The sequence below is a fragment of the Nicotiana tabacum genome, chromosome 4 (genome assembly GCF_000715075.1).
Source record: "Nicotiana tabacum cultivar K326 chromosome 4, ASM71507v2, whole genome shotgun sequence".
Classification (NCBI taxonomy): Eukaryota; Viridiplantae; Streptophyta; class Magnoliopsida; order Solanales; family Solanaceae; genus Nicotiana; species Nicotiana tabacum.
Genome location: NC_134083.1, coordinates 138596159 through 138619125, shown reverse-complemented (window position 1 = coordinate 138619125; position 22967 = coordinate 138596159). Strand labels below are relative to the sequence as shown.

At 37.8% G+C, this 22967-nt stretch overlaps 1 protein-coding gene across 3 annotated transcripts; it reads left to right on the top strand.

The window, feature by feature from the left end:
* Positions 1–11927: 11927 nt before the first annotated feature.
* On the top strand, positions 11928–17063 carry LOC107816774 (amino acid transporter AVT1C). 3 transcript variants are annotated; one of them, XM_075252524.1, is made up of 13 exons: positions 11928–12143; positions 12856–13074; positions 13224–13543; positions 13696–13910; positions 14257–14280; positions 14449–14629; positions 14911–15130; positions 15241–15376; positions 15461–15484; positions 15720–15861; positions 16077–16120; positions 16208–16270; positions 16660–17063. In XM_075252524.1, exons 2-13 carry the CDS (start codon positions 12881–12883, stop codon positions 16753–16755), a joined length of 1659 nt encoding a protein of 552 aa, XP_075108625.1. In that variant the 5' UTR covers positions 11928–12143; positions 12856–12880; the 3' UTR covers positions 16756–17063. The 3 variants fall into 3 exon arrangements, with proteins under 3 accessions (XP_075108625.1, XP_075108626.1, XP_075108627.1); XM_075252525.1 differs by lacking the exon at positions 11928–12143 and adding an exon at positions 12185–12311; XM_075252526.1 differs by lacking the exon at positions 11928–12143 and adding an exon at positions 12540–12656.
* Positions 17064–22967: the final 5904 nt, after the last annotated feature.

Genomic DNA, 22967 nt, shown 5'->3' with positions numbered 1-22967 from the left:
ACTTAGGCTCAGCGGTCGAAGATGATGAACTCAACTCGGGGAGTGTCGTACAACTCATAAGATCGGTGATCGAAGAAGGTCACGCCGAGATAAACTCCATCAGTCTTACTTGGGATTGGAGAAACAAATATATAGAATACTTCAAGAACGGGAATCTTCCTTCATATCCAAAGGAATCGAGAGCTTTGCGCATAAAGGCAGCACGGTTCACCCTGTCCGAAGATGGTACGCTGTTTAGAAGGACGTTCGATGGACTATTGGCAATATGCTTGGGACTGGGAGATACCTACTACATCCTACGTGAGATTCACGAGGGCACTTGCGGGAATCATTCTGGTGTCGATTTGTTGGTCTACAAAATAATCAGAGCAGGATATTATTGGATCAATATGGACAAGGATGCGAGGGAGTTCATTCAAAAATGCGACAAGTGCCAAAGGCACGTGCCCATGATTCATCAACCCGGGGAACTTCTCCACTCGATCCTATCTCCATGGCCTTTCATGAAATGGGGGATGGACATCGTTGGGCCCCTCCCATCAGCCCCAGGTAAGGCTCAGTTTTTTTTTTATGACTGATTATTTCTCAAAATGGGTTGAAGCACAGGCTTTCAAGAAAGTCAGAGAAAAGGAAGTGATAAACTTTGTTTGGGACCACATCATATGTCGATTCGAGATGCCATCCGAGATTGTATGTGATAATGAAAAATAATTCATCGGCAGCAAAGTAACTAAATTTCTCGAGGACCGCAAAATCAAAAGGATTCTATCAACACCTTATCATCCCAGCAGGAACGGACAGGATGAATTGACCAACAAAACCATCATCCAAAATCTTAAGAAAATAGTAATCGACGCTAAAGAAAAATGGAGAGAAATACTACCCGAAGTCCTATGGGCATACCGTACAACATCGAAATCTAGTACCGGAGGCTCTCCATTCTCGTTGGTTTATGGCGCCGAATCTCTTATCCCGGTTGAGGTCGGAGAACCTAGCATCAGGTTTCAATATGCGACAAATGAGTCAAACAAGGAGACCATGAACACAAGCCTAGAATTATAAGACAAAAAATGAGAAGCCGCGCTCGTCCGATTGGCCACCCAAAAGTAGCGGATCGAAAGGTACTATAATCAAAGAACCAATCTTCGACATTTTAAACTTGGGGAATTGGTGCTAAGGAAAGTCACCCTCAACACCTGAAATCCGAATGAAGGGAAACTGGGTCCATATTGGGAAGGACTGTATCAGGTTCTCGAAATCGTCGGTAAAGGATCCTACAAGCTCGGTGTGATAAACGGCAAACAACTACCAAGCAATTGGAATGTGTCGCACCTAAAACGATACTACTGCTAAGGTACGACCCTCCCATGTTCATTTATATTTCGAAACTAACCCTCGCAGGAGTTCGACCAGAAACAGGGATAGATTATTCAACTCGAAGCCTTTAGGCCTGAAAGCACGCTTTGCACTCTTTTTCCCTTAGACCGGTTTTCTCCCAAATGGGTTTTTCGGCAAGGTTTTTAACGAGGCAACCATTGATCGTGCTAACTTAGAATAATTCAACAGTATCTGAGGCCTCTTTACAATCAACCTCGAATACTGGGGGTCATTGCCCTCGTATAAGTCAAGTTCGATGCAAGAAAGTTACTTCATGTCAAACAGGGTCTCGATAGGAAAAAGTGTAAGGGACAAATGGTCAAATGAACCATGCCCGCGTAGTTTGCTCGAGCCCCGACAAAAAATATGAACACATGTATAATGACTTATAAACTGAAATTTCTTCTTTACCGATATCACATATCTAAGAAAGATATTTCTACTTCATGATCAAACAGGCTTAAGGGCCGACCATAAAGCCTAAGGGCTATTTTCATTTCGAGTTCGATCAAACACTCACTCGACCATAAAGCCTAAGGGTTGTTTTCATTTCGAGTTCGAGCAAACACTCACTCGACCATAAATCCTAAGGACTATTTTTATTTCGAGTTCGAACAAACACTCACTCGATTATAAAGCCTTAAGGGTTACATTACTTCGAGTTAGAGCAGGCGCTCACTCGACTATTAAGCCTAAGGGCTACTCTTAATTCGAGTTCGAGCAAACAATCACTCGACCATAAAGCCTAAGGGCTGTTTTTATTTCGAGTTCGAACAAACACTCACTAGACCATAAAACCCAAGGGCGGTTTTGATTTCGAGTTCGAGCAAACACTCACTCGACCATAAAGCCTAAAGGCTGTTTTCATTTCGAGTTTGAGCAAACACTCACTCGACCATAAAGCCTAACGGCTGTTTTTATTTCGAGTTCGAACAAATACTCACTCGATCATAAAGCCTAAGGGTTACATTACTTCGAGTTCGAGCAAATGCTCACTCGACTATTAAGCCTAAGGGCTACTCTTAATTCGAGTTCGAGCAAACAATCACTCGACCATAAAACCTAAGGGCTGTTTTTATTTCGAGTTCGAGCAAACACTCACTCGACCATAAAGCCTAAGGGCTATTTTTATTTTGAGTTCGAACAAACACTCACTCGATCATAAAGCCTAAGGGTTACATTACTTCGAGTTCGAGCAGATGCTCACTCGACTATTAAGCCTAAGGGCTACTCTTAATTCGCGTTCGAGCAAACAATCACTCAACTATAAAGCCTAAGGGTTGTTTTCATTTTGAGTTCGAGCAAACACTCACTCGACCATAAAGCCTAAGGGTTATTTTCATTTCGAGTTCGAGCAAACACTCACTCGACCATAAAGCCTAAGAGATGTTTTTATTTTGAGTTCGAACAAATACTCACTCGATTATAAAGCCTTAAGGGTTACATTACTTCGAGTTCGAGCAGGCGCTCACTCGACTATTAAGCCTAAGGGCTACTCTTAATTCGAGTTCGAGAAAACAATCACTCGACCATAAAGCCTAAGGGCTGTTTTCATTTTAAGTTCGAGCAAACACTCACTCGACCATAAAGCCTAAGGGCTGTTTTTATTTTGAGTTCGAACAAACACTCACTCGACCATAAAGCCTAAGGTCTGTTTTCATTTCGAGTTCGAGCAAACACTCACTCGACCATAAAGCCTAAGGGCTATTTTCATTTCGAGTTCGAGCAAACACTCACTCGACCATAAAGCCTAAGGGCTATTTTTATTTCAAGTTCGAACAAACACTCACTCGATTATAAAGCCTTAAGGGTTACATTACTTCGAGTTCGAGCAGGCGCTCACTCGAGTATTAAGCCTAAGGGCTACTCTTAATTCGAGTTCGAGCAAACAATCACTCAACCATAAAGCCTAAGGGTTACATTACTTCGAGTTCGAGTAGACGCTCACTCGACTATTAAGCCTAAGGGCTACTCTTAATTTGAGTTCGAGAAAACAATCACTCGACCATAAAGCCTAAGGGCTGTTTTCATTTCGAGTTCGAGTAAAAACTCACTCGACCATAAAGCCCAAGGGCTGTTTTCACTTCGAGTTCGAGCAAACACTCACTCGACCATAAAGCCTAAGGGCTGTCTTTATTTCAAGTTCGAGAAAACACTCACTCGACCATAAAGCCTAAGGGATATTTTCATTTTGAGTCCGAGCAAACACTCACTCGACCATAAAGCCTAAGGGATGTTTTTATTTCGAGTTCGAACAAACACCCACTCGATTATAAAGCCTTAAGGGTTACATTACTTCGAGTTCGAGCAGGCGCTCACTCGACTATTAAGCCTAAGGTTTACTCTTAATTCGAGTTCGAACAAACAATCACTCGACCATAAAGCCTAAGGGCTATTTTCATTTCGAGTTCGAGCAAACACTCACTCGACCATAATGTCCAAGGGCTGTTTTGATTTCGAGTTCGAGCAATTACTCACTCGACCATCAAGCCTAAAGGCTGTTTTCATTTTGAGTTCGAGTAAACACTCACTCGACCATAAAGCCTAAGGGTTATTTTTATTTCGAGTTCGAACAAACACTCACTCGATCATAAAGCCTGAGGGTTATATTACTTCGAGTTCGAGCAGACGCTCACTCGACTATTAAGCCTTAGGTCTACTCTTAATTCAAGTTCGAGCAAATAATCACTCGACTATTAAGCCTTAGGTCTACTCTTAATTCGAGTTCGAGCAAATAATCACTCGACCATAAAACTCACTCGACTATTAAGCCTTAGGTCTACTCTTAATTCGAGTTCGAGCAAATAATCACTCGACCATAAAACCTAAGGGCTGTTTTCATTTTGAGTTCGAGCAAACACTCACTCGACCATAAAGCCCAAGGGCCGTTTTCACTTGGAGTTCGAGCAAACACTCACTCGACCATAAAGCCTAAGGGTTGTTTTCATTTCGAGTTCGAGCAAACACTTACTCGACCATAAAGCCTAAGGGCTATTTGTTTCGAGTTCGAACAAACACTCACTCGATCATAAAGCCTAAGGGTCACATTACTTCGAGTTTGAGTAGACGCTCACTCGACTATTAAGCCTAAGGGCTACTCTTAATTCGAGTTCGAGCAAACAATCACTCGACCATAAAGTCTAAGGGCTATTTTCATTTCGAGTTCGAGCAAACACTCACTCAACCATAAAGCTCAAGGGCTGTTTTCACTTCGAGTTCGAGCAAAAACTCACTCGACCATAAAGCCTAAGGGCTGTCTTCATTTCGAGTTCGAGCAAACACTCACTCGACCATAAAGCCTAAGGGATGTTTTCATTTCGAGTTCGAGCAAACACTCACTCGACCATAAAGCCTAAGGGTTATTTTTATTTTGAGTTCGAACAAACACTCACTCGATCATAAAGCTTAAGGGTTACATTACTTCGAGTTCGAGCAGACGCTCACTCGACTATTAAGCCTAAGGGCTACTCTTAATTTGCGTTCGAGCAAACAATCACTCGACCATAATACCTAAGGGCTGTTTTCATTTCGAGTTCGAGAAAACACTTACTCGACCATAAAGCCTAATGGCTGTTTTGATTTCGAGTTTAGAGAAAACACTCACTCGACCATAAAGCCTAAGGGTTGTTTTCATTTCGAGTTCGAGCAAACACTCACTCGACCATAAATCCTAAGGACTATTTTTATTTCGAGTTCGAACAAACACTCACTCGATTATAAAGCCTAAGGGCTATATTACTTTGAGTTCGAGCAGATGCTCACTCGACTATTAAGCCCAAGGGCTACTCTTAATGCGAGTTCACGCAAACGCTCACTCGATTATAAAGACTACACTGGTATAACTTCGATCAGATTGCCTAAAGCCTCGAACTTATGAACAAAACTTTCATAAGGCATGAATGAAACAAAATTTTCACAAGGCAGAAAATGAAATAAAGACAAGTCAAAAAAGAAAGAGATCTTTATATATATGATAACATTTACAAGGTCCGATCAGGACCCTACACAAAAAGATCAAAAATGAAAAACTCTAGGGTTCCTGATTTTCTCCGGGGGCAGCTTCTTCTTCATCGAGGTCCTTCCCACTCTCGGACTCGCTCTTACTCTCGGCATCATCATCATCGGAGGAGGAGGCCAACGCTCAATCATCGGCTTCATGCTCTCTAGCCTTTGTTATTTCATCGGAAAGATCGAAACCTCAAGCGTGGATCTCCTCGAGGGTTTCCCTCCGAGATTGGCATTTGGTGAGTTCAGCAATCCAATATGCTCGAGTTCGAGCGGTCTCGGCTGCCTCTCTCGCTTGGACTTGAGCAGCTTCAGCATCAGCCCGGTAGACGGCCATGATCTCCTCTGCCTCGGCCTTTGCCTTTTCAGCTTCAGACTTGGCCTTTGCAAATTCGGAAGCCAACCGGGACTCGAGTTCCTCTATTTTCTTTGCCTGAATCGAGATTTCTTCCTTCATGCCTCGAAGCTGACTTTTGGTCGATGACAATTGGGATAAAGCAGTCTCTTTTTCTGCAGCAAAGTGGTCCATACCTTCTTTCCACCCCAAGGTCTCCGCCTTTATCATGTCGACCTCCTCACAGAGCTGCTCGATCATCTCGATCTTCTGCTGCAGCTGTGAAATTGAAATATTAGCCGCCATTCCTGAATCGAGCCCATGAGTTTTTAAGATTTTCATTTCTTGCTCGGTCAGGTCGGTCTGATCTTGGTGAGCCTTGTCCAATTCGGCTCGGAGGTCCTTGGTCTCCTCTTCTCTTTGCCCACAGAAAAGTCTGAGGGCATTTCTCTCCTACGTGAGCCCTCGAAGGTCGGCCTCATACCGACTCAGCTCAGCTCGAGACAGAGAAAATACTTCCCGATGAAGTGTTGAGGCCTACACAAAAAGAAGAAAAGAAGTTATACAGGAAGAGAAAAACAAACACAAGGATAATACCAACAAGGGGAGTAAAAGGACTCAACCCTTGAGGTTAGGGATTGCACCGGTATCCAAGCAACCGCTACATCACAGAAAAGGATATCGATAAGAAAGAAACAAAGGAACAAAACAATAAATAGGAGCTAACTGTGGGATTGTACTCACGCTTCATATTCCATTTCTCGGAAAATGGCATCTTCTCGGTCGAGATTAGGTCGAAAGTCCTCACTCGAATGAATCGGCTCATCCAACTTCGATCCTTATCTTCGTCTATGCTCGAGAACAGTACTTTGGTAGCTCGGCGTTAGAGTTTTATTAACCCACCTCGATAAAAGCAGGGGCTGTATAACCTAATTAGGTGGTCGAGGGTAAAAGGCATCCCCTCGACTTTGCTCACGAAAAATCATAGCAGAATAAACATTCGCCAAAAGGAAGGGTAGATTTGGCCTAGGGTTATTTGATACTGGCGGCAAAAGTCAACGACAACGGGGTCGAGGGGGCCCAACGTGAAGGGGTAAGTGTAAACACTTAAAAACCCTTCTGCATGGGTGGTGATATCTTCTTCGGGAGTCGGGATCACCACTTCTTTGTTCTCCCAGTTGCAATCTTTCCTTACATGTTTAAGATATCCCTCAGTTATCGAGCATATATACCTCGATACTGGCTCGCATTGACCGGGAACCGACGAGGCTTTATCGGTCTTAAAATCATAAGTGAGAACACACACCCCGGGAACACACTCCTCAGGTCGTGGCTCCATTGGTGTTTTGTCGCCGGTAGGCCGCGATGAAGAAACGTTTTCTTTTTTGAGGAACAGTTTTTGACGTTTTTGCCATTTGGATTTGAAGTTGAAAATAGAGGGAGATGACAAGATTTGGTGTTCTAAGAAGAGATTTGCAGTGAAAATCACATATTTGCAGATGAAGAACTCAGGAAATGCAAAAAAGAACTTAGAAGATTTGGAGATTGGAGATCTGAAAGTAAAAAATGGTGAAGAGAGGAGCTATTTATAGATTTGGCGATGACAGTTCAATATCAGCAATGGCCGATCATCATCTAACACACATTTAATGCCTTGGTAACTGAACCGACGGGACATTTATCACGTACGTCATGGTCGGCCTCGATGCGGACGTCAGTATATATCTAGTCATATCGTTTCTCGCCATATTCTTTACGAGAAACAGGGGGACTATCTGTATACGGTCAAATTCGAGTTTACCCTCCGTATAGTTGGTCGAGATTGGAATATGATGAACCGAGGGTCGTCATTGTAACATCGAGATAAGAAGCAAAGTCAGGTTATCGAGCTCAAGGTTCAGGGACCCATTAATATCGAGCTCGAATCAATATCGAGTTGTGATATGAAGTAGTGTTATCGAGCTCAAGAGCCAGAGACAGATCAGTACCGAGCCCGAGTCAATATCGAGCTCGAGTCGATATCGAGCTCGGGATCCGGAGATCGATCAGTACCAAGACCAACCTAGATCGAGTTATGAGACAAAGAGTCGTTGTAGCCGCACTTAGAGAGACAATCTCGGCGGGAATTAAGGAAAAGCTAATTAATTAATCTATCATGGGATCTCCACTATGTATTTTTTATTATATCCAAAGTAGAATTTTTTCACTATATTAAGAGTGGGTATCATTTTTGTAAATACAGATTGAAGATCCAGAGAAGAAAACATTGATACACTCACATTTTAAAGATTATTACATTGACATATAGTTGAGATTATCCTTTTTTGAGCTTGGACATTGATTCATCTTACTTGTTTATAAATTATTTTCTACTCAATTTGGTTTGTATTTCATTCCTTTATACAGTCAATATTCGATATATTTCTACTTATCTTTTCGTTTGTACCAATTTATACAACGTGTCTTTAGAATCGCGTATAAATTCAACTCTATCCGTTTTTAGGGTATATATATATATATATATATATATATATATATATATATATATATATATATATATATATATATATAAAGTAAACCTTGTTTGATTCTCCAAATAGTAATAAGTTTATTTTTTTAAATAGAGGGAGTATTTAAGCGGTACTATCAAAGGTTATGGTAGATTGGATGGGATCCCTCCATCCTTAATGACATTTACTTTTTTAACGGTCCTACGTGGTGCGAATTTGAATTAAACGGGCCTCCGATGTGATCATCAGACACGAATGGGAAACCAAACAAAAAGTTAGGCGGTTGTTGGATTACAATATATTGGATTAGTTAGTGTTTGATGGGAGTATTTATATGAGAAAATTGTCATATATTTACTTAGAACACTTAAGATCAAAAGTCCGATAAGAAAATTGGTTAAGCAAATTGTTCGTGCTCCCGTCACCTTCAAATTCTGGATTCACCTATGATCGACCTCAAAACCTATTGTTACATAATCTAAAATGTGAACTACATCATAATCGTGCATTTGATGTGTCAGATATGTACAAAAATTAGGATTCGTAAAGTTATTATCATATGAATTCTCCAAAGAAAAAAGAATGAAAATTAAAAGGCTGAGATTTATCCATAGAAGACTTGTTTGTTATGTAGCTGGAATTCAGTGGGTTCCCATAGAATTGTCATGAGAATGTCCAAAGCCGCAAATGAAAGGGCAACGAATTCCTTATTTTGGCTTTTCATTCTCTTCTAACTTCTCTTCAAAATTCAGTTTATTTTAAGATAAACAGTTGTGGCTATATTTCTTTTTTGGCTCTTGAAAAGGACAATACTTTAACGAGTAACATTATAGGGGATTCGCTTTCATGAAAATGCTGCATTTGTACGTTTTCCAAATAAGGATGAACTATGAAAGAAAAATTGATATTATTAAAGTAAACTTTAATTTCGACAAAAATTGATATTATTAAAGTAAACTTTAATTTCGACATGTATTACTAATTAATGATTCATAAATTGATTTTTAAAAAGAGTCTATAAACGTCAAAATATAAGTATTCGACATTACGAAAGTCCTATTTATTGAATCCGATACAATTGAATCCCCTTTTAGAATTGAAAAACAAAATTTGCTCGTAATTACGAATATTTAGACAATAACGAAATTTACTTCTTTTTTTAATACAAAGAATAAAATAAAATATTAAAGAGACGTGCAAACTAAACAAAGTGACATTTAATGTAGTCTTAAGGAAATCGCACTTCTCTTAATGACTTAATTTGTTAGTTAATGATGAAAGAGAATTTGGATTTTCTATACATAAAGGAACTCTCTAGATTAAGAAAGAATTTCTTTGGTAATGAATTAGCATCCTTTTAAGTGAGTCGGAGGAGGCTTTGTATTGAATGAATGCGTCAAACCATCGACAAATAGATACTCACATGTTAAATAAAATTAGTAAGCCGTGTAATAGGCGATTATTGGCTTAATGGAGAGTATAGCTTAGGCCACTGCATTTTTCATGGCACCAACCGCTTCTCATGCAGGGGAGGAGTTCAGACTCCCGCTATCCATACCCCAGAGTAGATGGCCCATGGTTATCAGATGCCAGGAGTTCTACCAGTTTGGGTGGTTCGGCCTATTGTTGCCACACAGCACGGGGACAGGCCCCCTGATGTTAGCTGATGAACTAAAGAGGTTGGACATGTTCACGTAGTTATTTTTTCCTCACTTTAGCGGTGCACCTTCAGAGGATGCCCATAATTTCTTGGACCGTTGCCAATCTGACTTAAACGAGTGAGTGGAAGGCATGGCAAGATAGCGATTTCGACTCGCGAACGATCAGCAAATGAAGGACCGATCCTTTTGCGCCAATACTGTTGCGAGACTGGTATAAGATTCGCGCAATCCGGTGATACTTGAGTCAGCCCCTCGATCAAAGCCTTCCTACCTATGCGACACTCAATCAAGTCAATAAATACAACGGAAAAGAGCCAAAAATGCCCTTAAACTATTTGAAATAGCTCAAAAATGCTCTCTGTTTATTTTTGGTATCAAAAATATCCCTGTCGTCTATGTTGTGGACCACAAATACCCTTAAACCGTTAGTCTTGCCATTGAAGGTGACATGGCAGTCCAACTGGGTTAGATTTGCTTACATGGCCATCCACCTAAGCAATCCAGCATGGCAAAATTATTTTTTCGGAAAAAATATATTTTCGGAAATTTTTATTAAAATACAAAATCAACACTTATTCCGAAAAAAAGTAAAATATTTCCAGAAAAATTATTATTTCGAAAATTTTTATTAAATACAAAATCAACACTTATTCCGAAAAAAGTAAAAAATTTCCAAAAAAATTATTTATTTCGAAAATTTTTATTAAAATACAAAATCAACTTTTATTCCGAAAAAAGTAAAACAATTCCGGAAAAATTATTTATTTCGGAAATTTTTATTAAAATACAAAATCAACGCTCATTCCAAAAAAAGTAAAAAAATTTCCAGAAAAGTTGTTATGTTTTAAGATTTTCCCCACGCAAAATATTGAGAGCGTAGGTTTTAAAGCTTCTTGAGGTAGTACAAGTAGAAAACCTCCGGATGTAAAGAGCAAATGTTCTACTGGTGTTGACTGTAGTGCTTATTCCGAAAGTAAAAAAATCCGGAAAAATAACACCCAAATATTTATTTTTTCGGAATTTTTTTACTTTTTTTAGAATAAGTGTTGATTTTGTATTTTAATAAAAAATTCTGAAATAAATAATTTTTCTGGAAATTTTTTACTTCGGAATAAGTGTTGATTTTGTATTTTAATAAAAAAAATTCGAAATAAATAATTTTTCCGGATTTTTTTTACTTTTTTCAGAATAAGTGTTGATTTTTTATTTTAATAAAAATTTCCGAATTTTTTTTACTTTTTTCGGAATAAGTGTTGATTTTGTATTTAATAAAAATTTCCGAAATAAATAATTTTTCTGAAAATTTTTTACTTTTTTCTGAATAAGTGTTGATTTTGTATTTTAATAAAAAAAATTCGGAAAAATATTTTTTCCGAAAAAATAATTTTGTCATGCTGGATTGCTTATGTGGATGGCCATAAAGCAAATTTAACACAGTTGGACTGTCATGTCACCTTCAATGGCAAGACTAACGGTTTAAAGACATTTGTGGTCCAAAATATAGACAACAAGGATATTTTTGGTACCAAAAACAAATAGAGAACATTTTTGAACTATTTCAAATAGTTTAAGGGCATTTTTGGTCCTTTTCGTAAATACAAATATATGCTTAAGGGAAAAGCATCTCAATTTTCAAAACAATATTGTATTTAAACCTAAGTTATATTATAAGTGGACCTATCATCTATGTCATCGTCTTTAACACTGTGAATTAGCATCAGCATTTTGACTTTTGTGTTTACTTTTTAGAGAATTAATCTTAGGTTCCATTTTAAAGAACAATGTGCATATTTGAAATTAGATAAGTCAATTTTGAAAAACAGTTTTATTTGAACAAGTCTCATTAAAGTTTGAGAATGAATATAATAAAACCGACCAAATAATTTTATATTTTCTGTTACATATTTTAAAATAAATATTAAAAAGAAAGAAAAGAAAAAAAAAACAAAATACAAGTGGTCATGAGGCTGTTTTGATTGGACCATGTTCAACTTAAAATTACTTTCCAAAGCCAACTTGGAAACATTATTGTTTCTCAAAACAGCCAATCAACGCATTTTCCTACAAATCCTCTCTCTCATTCCTACTTTTGCGTATATAAATAGTTGTACAAATTGCACTTTCAAATCTAGTGTCAGCTCAACTTTTTCCTAGTTGTTACAGAGGAAAAAAAAAAAAAGCTTTACATCTTTCTCAGAGAAAGTCAAGTTTCTGAATCTTGAAAAGCCAAAATTTGGAGCTTTTGAACACCAACGTGTAAACCCATAATTACTCCTTTTCGGACATTCATATCTCTTGAATCTTCTTGATTTTCTACTAGAAATGTCTGTATATTTCCTTATATAGAAAGTGTTGTGTTTTGTATATGTCTTTTTCTCTTTTTTGTGTCTGTGCAGATGCCGACCTAAGATTTCAAGCTTATGGGTTTGTAATTCCAAGCATTTTAATTTATTGGGTTCTAAATTATTAAATTGTAAATAATCTATGAATTGTTCACAGACAAATAAAGAGTTTTAATCAAAGTTACTGGTTCGTCGAACCCATGGGCAGAACACTGGCTCCGCCCCTGTGTGTGTGAGAGAACTCCATAATTCTCGAATCTGCAAATTCAGATCTGAATTTGCAACTTTCCTCTAAAAAGTTGAAAGTTTTCAAGATCTTTCATTTGTCACCAATCCATTACTTTTTACATTAAATATAGTTGTTATATTTTCTCCTTGTTTGGTTTCTCAATTTCAACCCAATTTCAAATCTGGTTTCTGATTCTGAGTTATCACTCATTCTCTTCTTCTTCTTTTTTTTTTTAATAATTATGTGTTTACATATTGGTCTTATATTTATTCATGGCAAGTGTGCGATTTTGCACATTGCATGTATTATATGTATGTATGTATGTAGAAATAGCAAACTGCAACTAATTAATTGGATTTTCTGATTTCATTTATTTATGTTACATTTTGCTATGTAGGTTTTTGTGGGGATTTAAATAAAAGATGAAGAATTCTATATCAGAACAGAGTTTTTACATAGAAAGTGAGGAAGAGGATGATGAACAGGAGAAGCATGAGAATGAAGAAGAAGGGAATGAATCTGATTTTTCCAATTACTCGAATGAAAATGATGACGAAAATAATCGCCAGCAGAGCAAACCTAATTCCTTAACCTCTGCTTGGCCTCAGAGTTACAGGTATTTATATATATTCACCTTTTCATTGAATTGTTTGAATTTCATTAGAATTAACTTCATAAGCACATTGTTAGATTTCGGTTTAGTATGCGAGTTAATGTTGATGTAAGCCTGTGAATTAAGGTCCCAAATTGTAATAATTTTTGTAGGCAATCTATGGATATGTTCAGTAATGTACCATCTCCAAGTCTTAACTTTTTGGGAACGCCTTCATTATCTCGTCTAGGGAGCTCATTCTTGGGCTCGTCACTCATAAGAAGACACACTCCTGAGATATTGCCCTATCTTCAGAAGCCTCTGATACCGTCAGCAGAAGAAGAAAAAGTAGCTCACCGACGTAGTTCTCATGGTTTGCTGCCTCCCATACACCCCAGGAAGTCTTCTATGAAGAAAATTCCTGAACCCTCCAAGGATGCACATGGACTTACCATGTCTCGCCAAAGCTCCTACGGCCAAGCTGTGGTAAATGGTAAGTTCTCCAATATATACGTACTTTCATGTGGAAGTTTCGGTTTTCACTCAATCTTTCTAGGATCGGGTCTTATATTAGGGGTCTGGGAGTGGTATTACTTCTCAATCCAATTTATTCTGCCTTTTCCTTCTTTGGTTGGTTTCATTCAGGCATGAATGTTCTCTGTGGGGTAGGAATCCTTTCTACTCCTTATGCTATGAAGGAAGGTGGATGGTCTGGACTTTCAATATTATTCATTTTTGGTGTGCTTTCTTTCTATACTGGCATTCTCCTGAGATCCTGCTTGGATAGCCAACCTGGGCTCGAAACGTACCCTGACATTGGTCAGGCTGCCTTTGGTACACCCGGACGTATTTTTATATCAGTAAGTTCCATTACTTTAACTTGTCTTTCATTCTGAAGGAACATTTCTGGTGGCAAGTTCTGACTGTATTCTGCATCTAGGTCGTTTGATAGATTTAGAGATGTTTCCACACCATTACGTTCCAGTAACTGTAGAAACTACTCTTTGAAGGGAAATATGATCTTCATTTGCTAAATAGCCGTGTAGTATTATTGACTAGAGTAGAAACATGTTGCTTATATAAATACTGAGATTAGATACTTCTATTGTATTATTTTGGCTAAATAACTTATGTCTTATATACGTTTAACATTTCTGGTTCCTCATACTGACTCTTTTTTATATTGTTGTATTTTTGTGGATGCAGATAATCTTATATGTGGAATTATACGTAAGTTCTTCTAACCTAAAAATTGGTCCTTTTTGTTTTTCCTAACAAACAGTATGAGTTACATTTTTAATATCTAAGTGTCTTGCCAACATCTTGATATATGCTTCATTTACAAATTATTTGGTATTTACGCTTTCTTATTCTAATCTTTTTATCCTTCACTCGCAGTTCTCTTGTATTGAATACATAATCTTGGAGGGCGATAACTTGTCTGCTATATTTCCAAATGCCCATTTAAGTCTGGGTAGCTTTGAGTTAGATGCTCGCCATCTTTTTGTTTTCATAGCAACCCTGGCTGTTCTTCCTACTGTTTGGCTGCGGGACCTCAGCGTCCTAAGTTATATCTCAGGTGAGTGACTAACTTCCTACAACAGGAGACAGCTTCATCACTGAACTGCCAAAATTATAAGCTGATACAATTGTTAGACAACGATACATGAAACAGTGATACCATAGTCCTACAAGAAAAATGCAGATATGTGGGTACTTGGTGTGCATGTATATAAATTTCTTGTACTCCTGAAAAAGAAGTTCACAGAATTCTTGGAAACCATTGTCGCTTAAGTTTTTACATGCTTTTTTTTTTTAAGTGTTAACCATGATTCTGAAATAAATGACTGTAATTTTCAGTTGGAGGAGTTGTTGCTTCTGTTTTGGTGGTTCTTTGCTTGTACTGGGCTGGCTTGGTGGATCATGTAGGCTTTGAAAGCAAAGGGACTGTCCTTAACCTATCTACTCTTCCTGTTGCTATTGGACTTTATGGATTTTGTTACTCTGGGCATGCGGTCTTTCCCAATATATATACATCCCTGGCTGATCGTAATCAATTTCCTGCAGTCCTCTTGACCTGGTAATTGTTTCACCAGATTCTTAGAAAATGATGCTGTGTATCCCTGGAGTTTGTTTTTATATCCTGTTTTTCCTTATAATTTTGCAAACTTTGGTTTAATTCGGATGCAGTTTTGGTATGGTGACTCTGTTGTATGGTGGAACAGCTGTGATGGGATACCTAATGTTTGGGGACTCAGCTGATTCCCAGTTTACTCTAAATTTGCCCAAAGGTTTAATAGCTTCTAAGGTTGCTGTGTGGACAACTGTAAGTAAAACTAACCTTCTGATCGAGTTTACTACTACCGTTTGAAGATGATGTAATTATAACTTGTCTCTCCTTCTTTTGCAGGTCGTTAATCCTTTCACAAAATATCCTTTACTGAATCCATGATGGTTACATTTATCACCATTTTGGTCCTCAGCAAGTATCTGATGCCTAGCTCTTGCATTAGTCTAAGTCATCAGCTAGAATTTAATTAAGGCGCTTCTTGTCAGAAGATTCTGTTCTTTGTATTCTGTCTGATTTAGCATGCAATTGTTCTAACAGCCAGAATTTCTTGTGATTGAAAAAGGAAAGAAAAATTTCTTCCTTAATTTGAAACACATATGCTTTAACCTTGTCTCCTGTGGCAATGAGTTTGGAGGAATTGTTGCCGTCAAAGCACGCCAAATCTCACGTGTACCCAATCCTCATTAGAACTGCATTGGCATTCTCCACATTAGTGGTTGGTCTTTCTATTCCCTTTTTTGGTGAGTTTTCCTGCTATAACTCCACTATCGTTCTGAGCAATTTGCCTTTGATCCCATTAACCCCTCAGAACAGTAAATCGCTAATGCAACTAATCTACTGAGTGGTCCTGCTATAACTTATGGTTATTGCATGCTTCAGACGGTTTCATTTCCAACTAGATGTCTCCTTCTCTTTGTAGCATGACGTACATTAAGCATTAGTATTTGTCCTGCAGGTTTGGTGATGGCATTGATTGGATCTTTACTTACAATGCTAGTGGTGAGTCCTTCTATGCCTTATCTTAAGTTTGTTTTCTGTTGCTATTTATCAATCATAAATTTGTACTAATGGAAGCTCTAATTCCAGACTCTGATACTACCTTGTGTTTGCTTCCTGAGAATCTTGAAGGGAAAAACAAGTCGCCTTCAGGTATAGAGAAGTTTCGGCACTCACTTTTATCTGATTGCATCTGGATATATAATGAAGCCCATATCCCCTGCTCTTTTCTCGTTTTTAGTTGTTAGTCGCCCAAATGGATCAGAAGCCTCTTTGTGTTATAGTCCTTCAATTACTTTTTATGACAACTCGACTACCTAATTATACTTCATATTTAGCTTATTATTAAGATGTTTTATTGATCATCAGAATAATTAAACATCTTAGGCCAAAAACAAAGACATTGTGACAATGTGCACCGTACTGTAACATTGGTTTTAGAAGTTGGGAATTTATTAGTATCTTAACTACTTAACCAGGCTGCTAGTAGTATTCAGTATTCACTTGTAATGGAACTTCTTCTCTTATCGTTTTCTATGCAGGTTTCAGTATGTGTTCTTATTATCATAGTAGGTACTCTATCAGCAGTTATCGGGTCCTATTCAGCTGTCTCCAATATCATCCAGAGTTTGAGCTGAATTTTGGTAATACTGACGATGGCACTAGATGATTTTGAGCTTAGACTACACTAGTTTCTAATTATAAGGACTACACAAGTTTCCATTTTCTTGGAAGAGAATACATAGTCCATTTTCGGGCTTGTGATTTTGATGGTGATTCTTTTTTTTTCTTTGTTTTTACATCTGCAGTCCATTGTTTTTAGAGAACAAATGCACTTCCATTTGATTGAAAGTTTTCTTTCCTAGACTTCCCAGATTATTATGTAGAGGGGATGTATCCAATTTTAGTTCAAAGTTATATTGGAAAACATATTTCTCCATTCAAAGCCTTTCTTTCATTTTGTTCTTACAATGCTAATTCAGTCTTGGAATCTTCTTCTGAATATGTTAGGAAGAGATATTCTGGTAGAAAGGGTTTTGAAACTCAGAATAGGATAGGTAATATGCAACTAAACCACAAGAATGGATGTTGCAGTGCAAACAACTTTAAGAGGCAGTCCAAGGCTTGGGTTGACAAAGTTGTTCACTTGCCTCCACCATATATGAATAAACAATGAATTTTAGGCCAGTCACTTGCCTCCACCATATATGAATAAACATGATTTCGCCGTGATTGAATTGGTGCAATAACCAACCCTGACTTTCTTTCGGATCCACAAAATTCAAAACAGAAAGTCAACATACCTTTTGATTTGGCTTCAATTATCTCCATCAACAAGGACAACGCCTCTCTACTTTACTCTAACTCTTTCAAGGGCTCTACTGTATACACCTCTCTACCTTACCCCAACCCTTTCAAGGGCAGTACCTCAGGGCTGGTTATTGCACCTGTGCGATCACAACGAGATCACAACGCAACATATAAGGTTATTGCACCAGCGCGAGCATAACAAGATAACTGACTTTCCAAACCATATATTGGTTTTAAAATTTTATTTAATATGTATAAATTACAAAAATTTAGAACCTCGTAACTTCATAGAGATAGAATCCATAACCTATGCTACAAACTTGGATCCGCCATTACTTCCAAGCCTTTGATGCAGAATCTGTAGCAGCAACCTCACAGAGAACACTGTCTGTAATGTTCATTAAATCGCACCCAAGTCCCTCTCTTTCATGTCTGTTGACGAGCACAAAACACGACACGAAATTGATGCTCGCTAGCGAAAGATAGCATAGTTTGATTATCGTCTCCACATGGATTGGATTTAAACAATGTTCTAAGTAATTTCTGGCTTAAATGCTATTCAGGATGATTAACATTTTGATTGGAATGATTATGAACTAAAATTAACAATTAAAACTAAAGCAATTAACAATTGATCACGAAAAAATAAGAGTTGAGCAACACAGAAATAATCAATGGGAGAAATAAGGGTCACGACAGGATAGGTGCAAGATAGCTATTCGGGATTTAAGTCTAGTTAAATTCACTTCTAATGTTCTAATGATTCTCATGAATTCACTCGACGATTAGTTCAATCCTATAGTCAAGACTCCTCTTTCGATTAAATCTTAACTCTACGAGGTAAACTAATATAAAGCACTGTGAAGGTATACAAGAACACGTTAATGGACTAGTCTTTAGGAAAACGTCTTTCGAATATTCTCCTAACTTGGTTTAGTCAACAATTCAAAAAGCTCTTTCGATTACTAAGAAGAATTGATAAATTAAACCAAACAAAATAATACAAAGATGATCACCAAAGTATTCCTCTTTCGATTAAATAATTTGGTGAATGAAATTGCAATCAATTCAAATCTCCATAAACAAATTCATGCAAAGAACTAGAGTTAAAATCTACAAATGTCAATTTAAATACCATATCCGTCAAATCCTAAAGTAAACTACTCCATAATCATAGAGAAAGTCATCACAAATAGAGTTAAAGAATAAGAAAACATGAATTCAATCCAAACTTGGGTGTTGAGTTGAGGAAATAATAATGAATCCTTGTGTCTTAGAGTCTCCAATGCGCTCCCAATCTTCCGTAGGTCAAAAAAAAAAGTCCTCCCAAAATCGTATTTTTGATGTATTTATACTATGTAGAAGTGAGTTCGAACCGAACTGCCCTTTCTAAGCCGAAGTAGGAAAATACTCCGACGAAAGTGCACAAACGTGGCGTGCCACGCTAGTGGGGATCTTCAGAGAGCTTGTTCTGACAAAAATTGTTCAATTGTCGCGTCGCGCCTCACGACGCCCCATGCGGCGCGGTAGTACAAATTTCTCAGAGTAATTTTTTTTTACTTTAGTAAGTGCAAATCACCATCATTTAAGTGCAAACACGGGTAAAATACAGTAATTAGAGTGTAAAATAAGGCTAAAATACGAATTTTTAGCCTACCATCAATTGTCTTTTCTGACTCAATTTCCTCTCTTTCATGTCTATCTTTTGGTGTGAGTCCTAAATACAACATGCTAAATCAATTCTAAAAGATGTATCAAATTGGATTCGAACTCGCATCTCTTGAGAATAAAATATGGCTCTTCACCCCTGGCACCTTACACTCTCTCGTTACTTTGGGGAATCTGAAACCAAAGTGTTATTTTTTTGGACTGAAAGCACAAAAATATGAGGAAAAAATATGTGACCATTTTATGTATAGCGCATGGATTGAATACGCTATACCTTAATGATACATTTGTCCGTTAAGGTATAACGCATGCAATCCATGCGCTATACTTCTCAATTGATTGACCCACAATAATTGGTGGGTATAGCGCATAGCGTTATTGCGCTATACATATAGCGCGTTTAATTAATGTGCTATACCCTCCAATTATTGTACCCTCCGCACAACTTTTTTGCTTGTTTAAGGAGCTTCATCCTTTTTTCAAAAATCCATTCCGAAAAATTCAGTCTTCTGCATCCTTTTTATTTTCCTTTACTCATTCCGAAATATTTGTTTACTTAACTTTTTCTGCATTTTTTCATAATGTCTGAAGAGCGAAAAATTAGGATTTCATTATATTTGGGAGGGGGGTGAGGTTATCGTGGAGAATAACTCAGTACACTATAGTTATTCTCCACAGTGTATTGTTAAATTGCTACTTACATTGAAGTACGATAAATCGGTATCGTTGATATGTAAAAGAATAAGTGTGAAGAAACGTTCGATTAATATTTAATTAACCGGAAGATATCCATATTCTCTTACTCCGCAAAGGGTTGTTTGTTATGCTAAGTTTAACATCGAAGACGATGAAACTTTGAAAGATTTTTTGAGGACTCCGGATGAACACCGGAAACTTCTTGTGATAAAAATGCTGGAAATGTACGTTAAGTCTGAAGACGTTCGCAATATTGAGGTTCCGCAAAATAGGGATAACCCTTAATCATTGGGTGGTATTTTTTATCTATCATATTCGTACTAACACTCATATATTCCAAAGGGGGTACCGGCCAGATATGAATTTTACAAGTTATGAACCAACCAACATTTGAAATATGCCCAATTTTGGTATTTTGGATCATAGTGGTCCATCCGGGAGTCATCAGCAACTCGATAATGTGCATCATGAGATATCAACAGATTATGAATTGTAAGTTCAGAGATAAAGTTAATATATAATGTTGGGATAAATTTGAGAAACTTATTATTTTGTTAGTTGTGCAGTGAAAACGAGCAACTTGAAGGTCATGTCCTTACTCAGTTGCCCGAAGACAATATATTTAATCAGGATCTAGCCGATGCAAAGAGTCAGGAATATGATAGTGATTATGACAACAATGCTGATAAGTCTGGAGATGATACACCCTTCCCTGATGAGGGCGACGATGATGAGGAAACGCGCTTTGCTGATGAGAATGAGAATGAGCAGCCTGATTTGCCAAGGGAGCATGATGCCACCAATGAGCATGCTCCATATATGCAGACTCAACCTCCCATTAGACCCAGAGTGTACGAGTCCCATGTGCCCTTTCATACAAGGGTGATTCCCTACCTTGATCACTTGCCCAGTATGCCGGATGTGGATGCCCTCACAAGGAATCTTGATGACATTCAGACAGCAATGTAGGATGAATCTAGAACAACAGTGCTGTCAAAGAATATGTTTTTTGCTGATAAAGCGCGCCTTAGCAGGCAGCATAAAAGAGTATCGTGAGATCGAGGTTCATGAGTCATCTCCGGAAGTATATAAGGTTATTTATCGTAGATAGTTTCAAGGTTATAGATGGATGTTGCGTGCGAGAAAGTTGAAAAAAAATATGTGGATTGTGGGGAAATACATTGGCACCCACACTTGTGATATGGACACATTCAGTGGGAATCATTTTAACTTGAATGTTGACTTGATTTCTCTTATCTTGATTCCACACATTGAATCATCCATAAGGTACAAGAATAAAGAGTATATAACATTTGTCGACCAGGTATATGGTTGTATCATTACCAAAAGAAAGTCATTTCTCGGGCGTAAACGTGCGTTTGAGATTGTTTATGCTAACTGGGATAAGTCATTTGTCGTTCTACCCAGGTACATAGCTGCTTTGCAACAATTTAACCCGGGACTGTTGTTGAATGGAAGCTTGAGCATAGTTCGGGAATACCAGAATTCATATTTAGATGTGTGTTCTGGGAATTTAAACCAGACATTAATGGTTTTGTGCATTATTAGCCGGTAATCTCTTTAGACGACACTCATGTCTTTGGAAAGTATGATATTAAGATATTGATCGACGTTGCAGTAGATGCTAATTGAAGTATATTTTCCCTTGCATTTGCTATTTGTGCCAATGAAAGTCAAAAGACTTGGACATAATTTTTGAACCACTTGAAGGAGCACGTTGTCAGACATCGTTCGGGTATTTGTCTAATATCTGATCTGCATGGTGGGATTTTAAGTTATGTACATACTTTGGATGCATGGCAAGAACCGTATGCCTACCACCGTTATTATGTTAGGGACTTGAAGGCCAACTTCCAGCGGGCTCATTCGAACAAGAGCTTACATGGTTTAATATGGATGGTTACAACAGATCATCAAGAGTGTAAATTCATAAGGCGAATGAAATTGATTAGGCAGGAAGACCCGGAAGCCTATCGTTGGTTGATGCGACATGAGCTTGATAAGTGAACTTTGCATAAGGATGGTGGTAGAATATGGGGAATTTTAACTACAAATGTGTCAGAGTCTTTCAACGTGTTGTTGAAGTCTGCTTGTGGATTGTCTGTCACTGCCATGGTGCGGATATCATTCAAGCAGATGGCAGAGAGGTTTGTTAAAAGATACTGGAGTGCATTGTCCTTGTTGGAAAGGGGTGTTCAATTTATGCCACAGTTGATGAAACGATTTGAGAAATATAGGAAGCGAGCATAGTGGCATACATTTTTGCAGTATTGCAACGAGCAAAATATTTTTGAAGTTTGCAATGGTCTGCATCAAAACCGCGATAATAATACCCATACCACCAATGGATCCAGAAGATTATGTTCATGTGAGAAATGGTCAATCTATCACGTGCCATGCTTACATGCCATGAAGTGATTTCAACATGCAAGTTTTGAGACGATGAGGTACGTTGATAAAGAATATAGTATTGTTGCATACGTAAACACCTATAGTGGACACTTCTAATCAGTGGGTGCTGAGCATTATTGGCCGCCAGAACCATTTAAAATGGTGTGTAACAAGGATTATGTGCGTCACCAGCAAGTGCAAAAAAGAACGCGGATACGGAACCAAATGGATGTTGGTGATATCGTTTATGCATGTAAATGTGGTATATGTTCTCAAACAGGACGCAATCACCGTAATTATACTTCACTTGGTTTGGAAAGCGGTGGTAATTCAGTTCCCGGTGGTAGTTCATCCAATGTGCCCAATTTTCAAGGATAAACTTAGTGTTTTGTTGCAGTATTTTTGTTGTACTAATGTCTGTAATGGTGATGTTTAGAATATTTATGAAATAAAATTAAGTTTTCAATAGGCTTAAATCTAATTGACATTTAGCATTGAAGATTCAATACAACAATTATAAATAACTTCAACAAATAAATAACGATTTTCATTCTCCATTATTGTTACTATCTGGCACTATTTCATTATCATTGTCTTCATCTTCTTTGTCAACATCTTGTACCCATCCGTCCGGACTGAGGGTATCATATTCTAGGCCCCAGTTGACACACATTTCTCGTATTTTATCGATAATCAATAAGACCACTTGCTTGATTTCTACTACAATATCGGACTCCTACGTCTAACGTCTGCGGTAGAAACA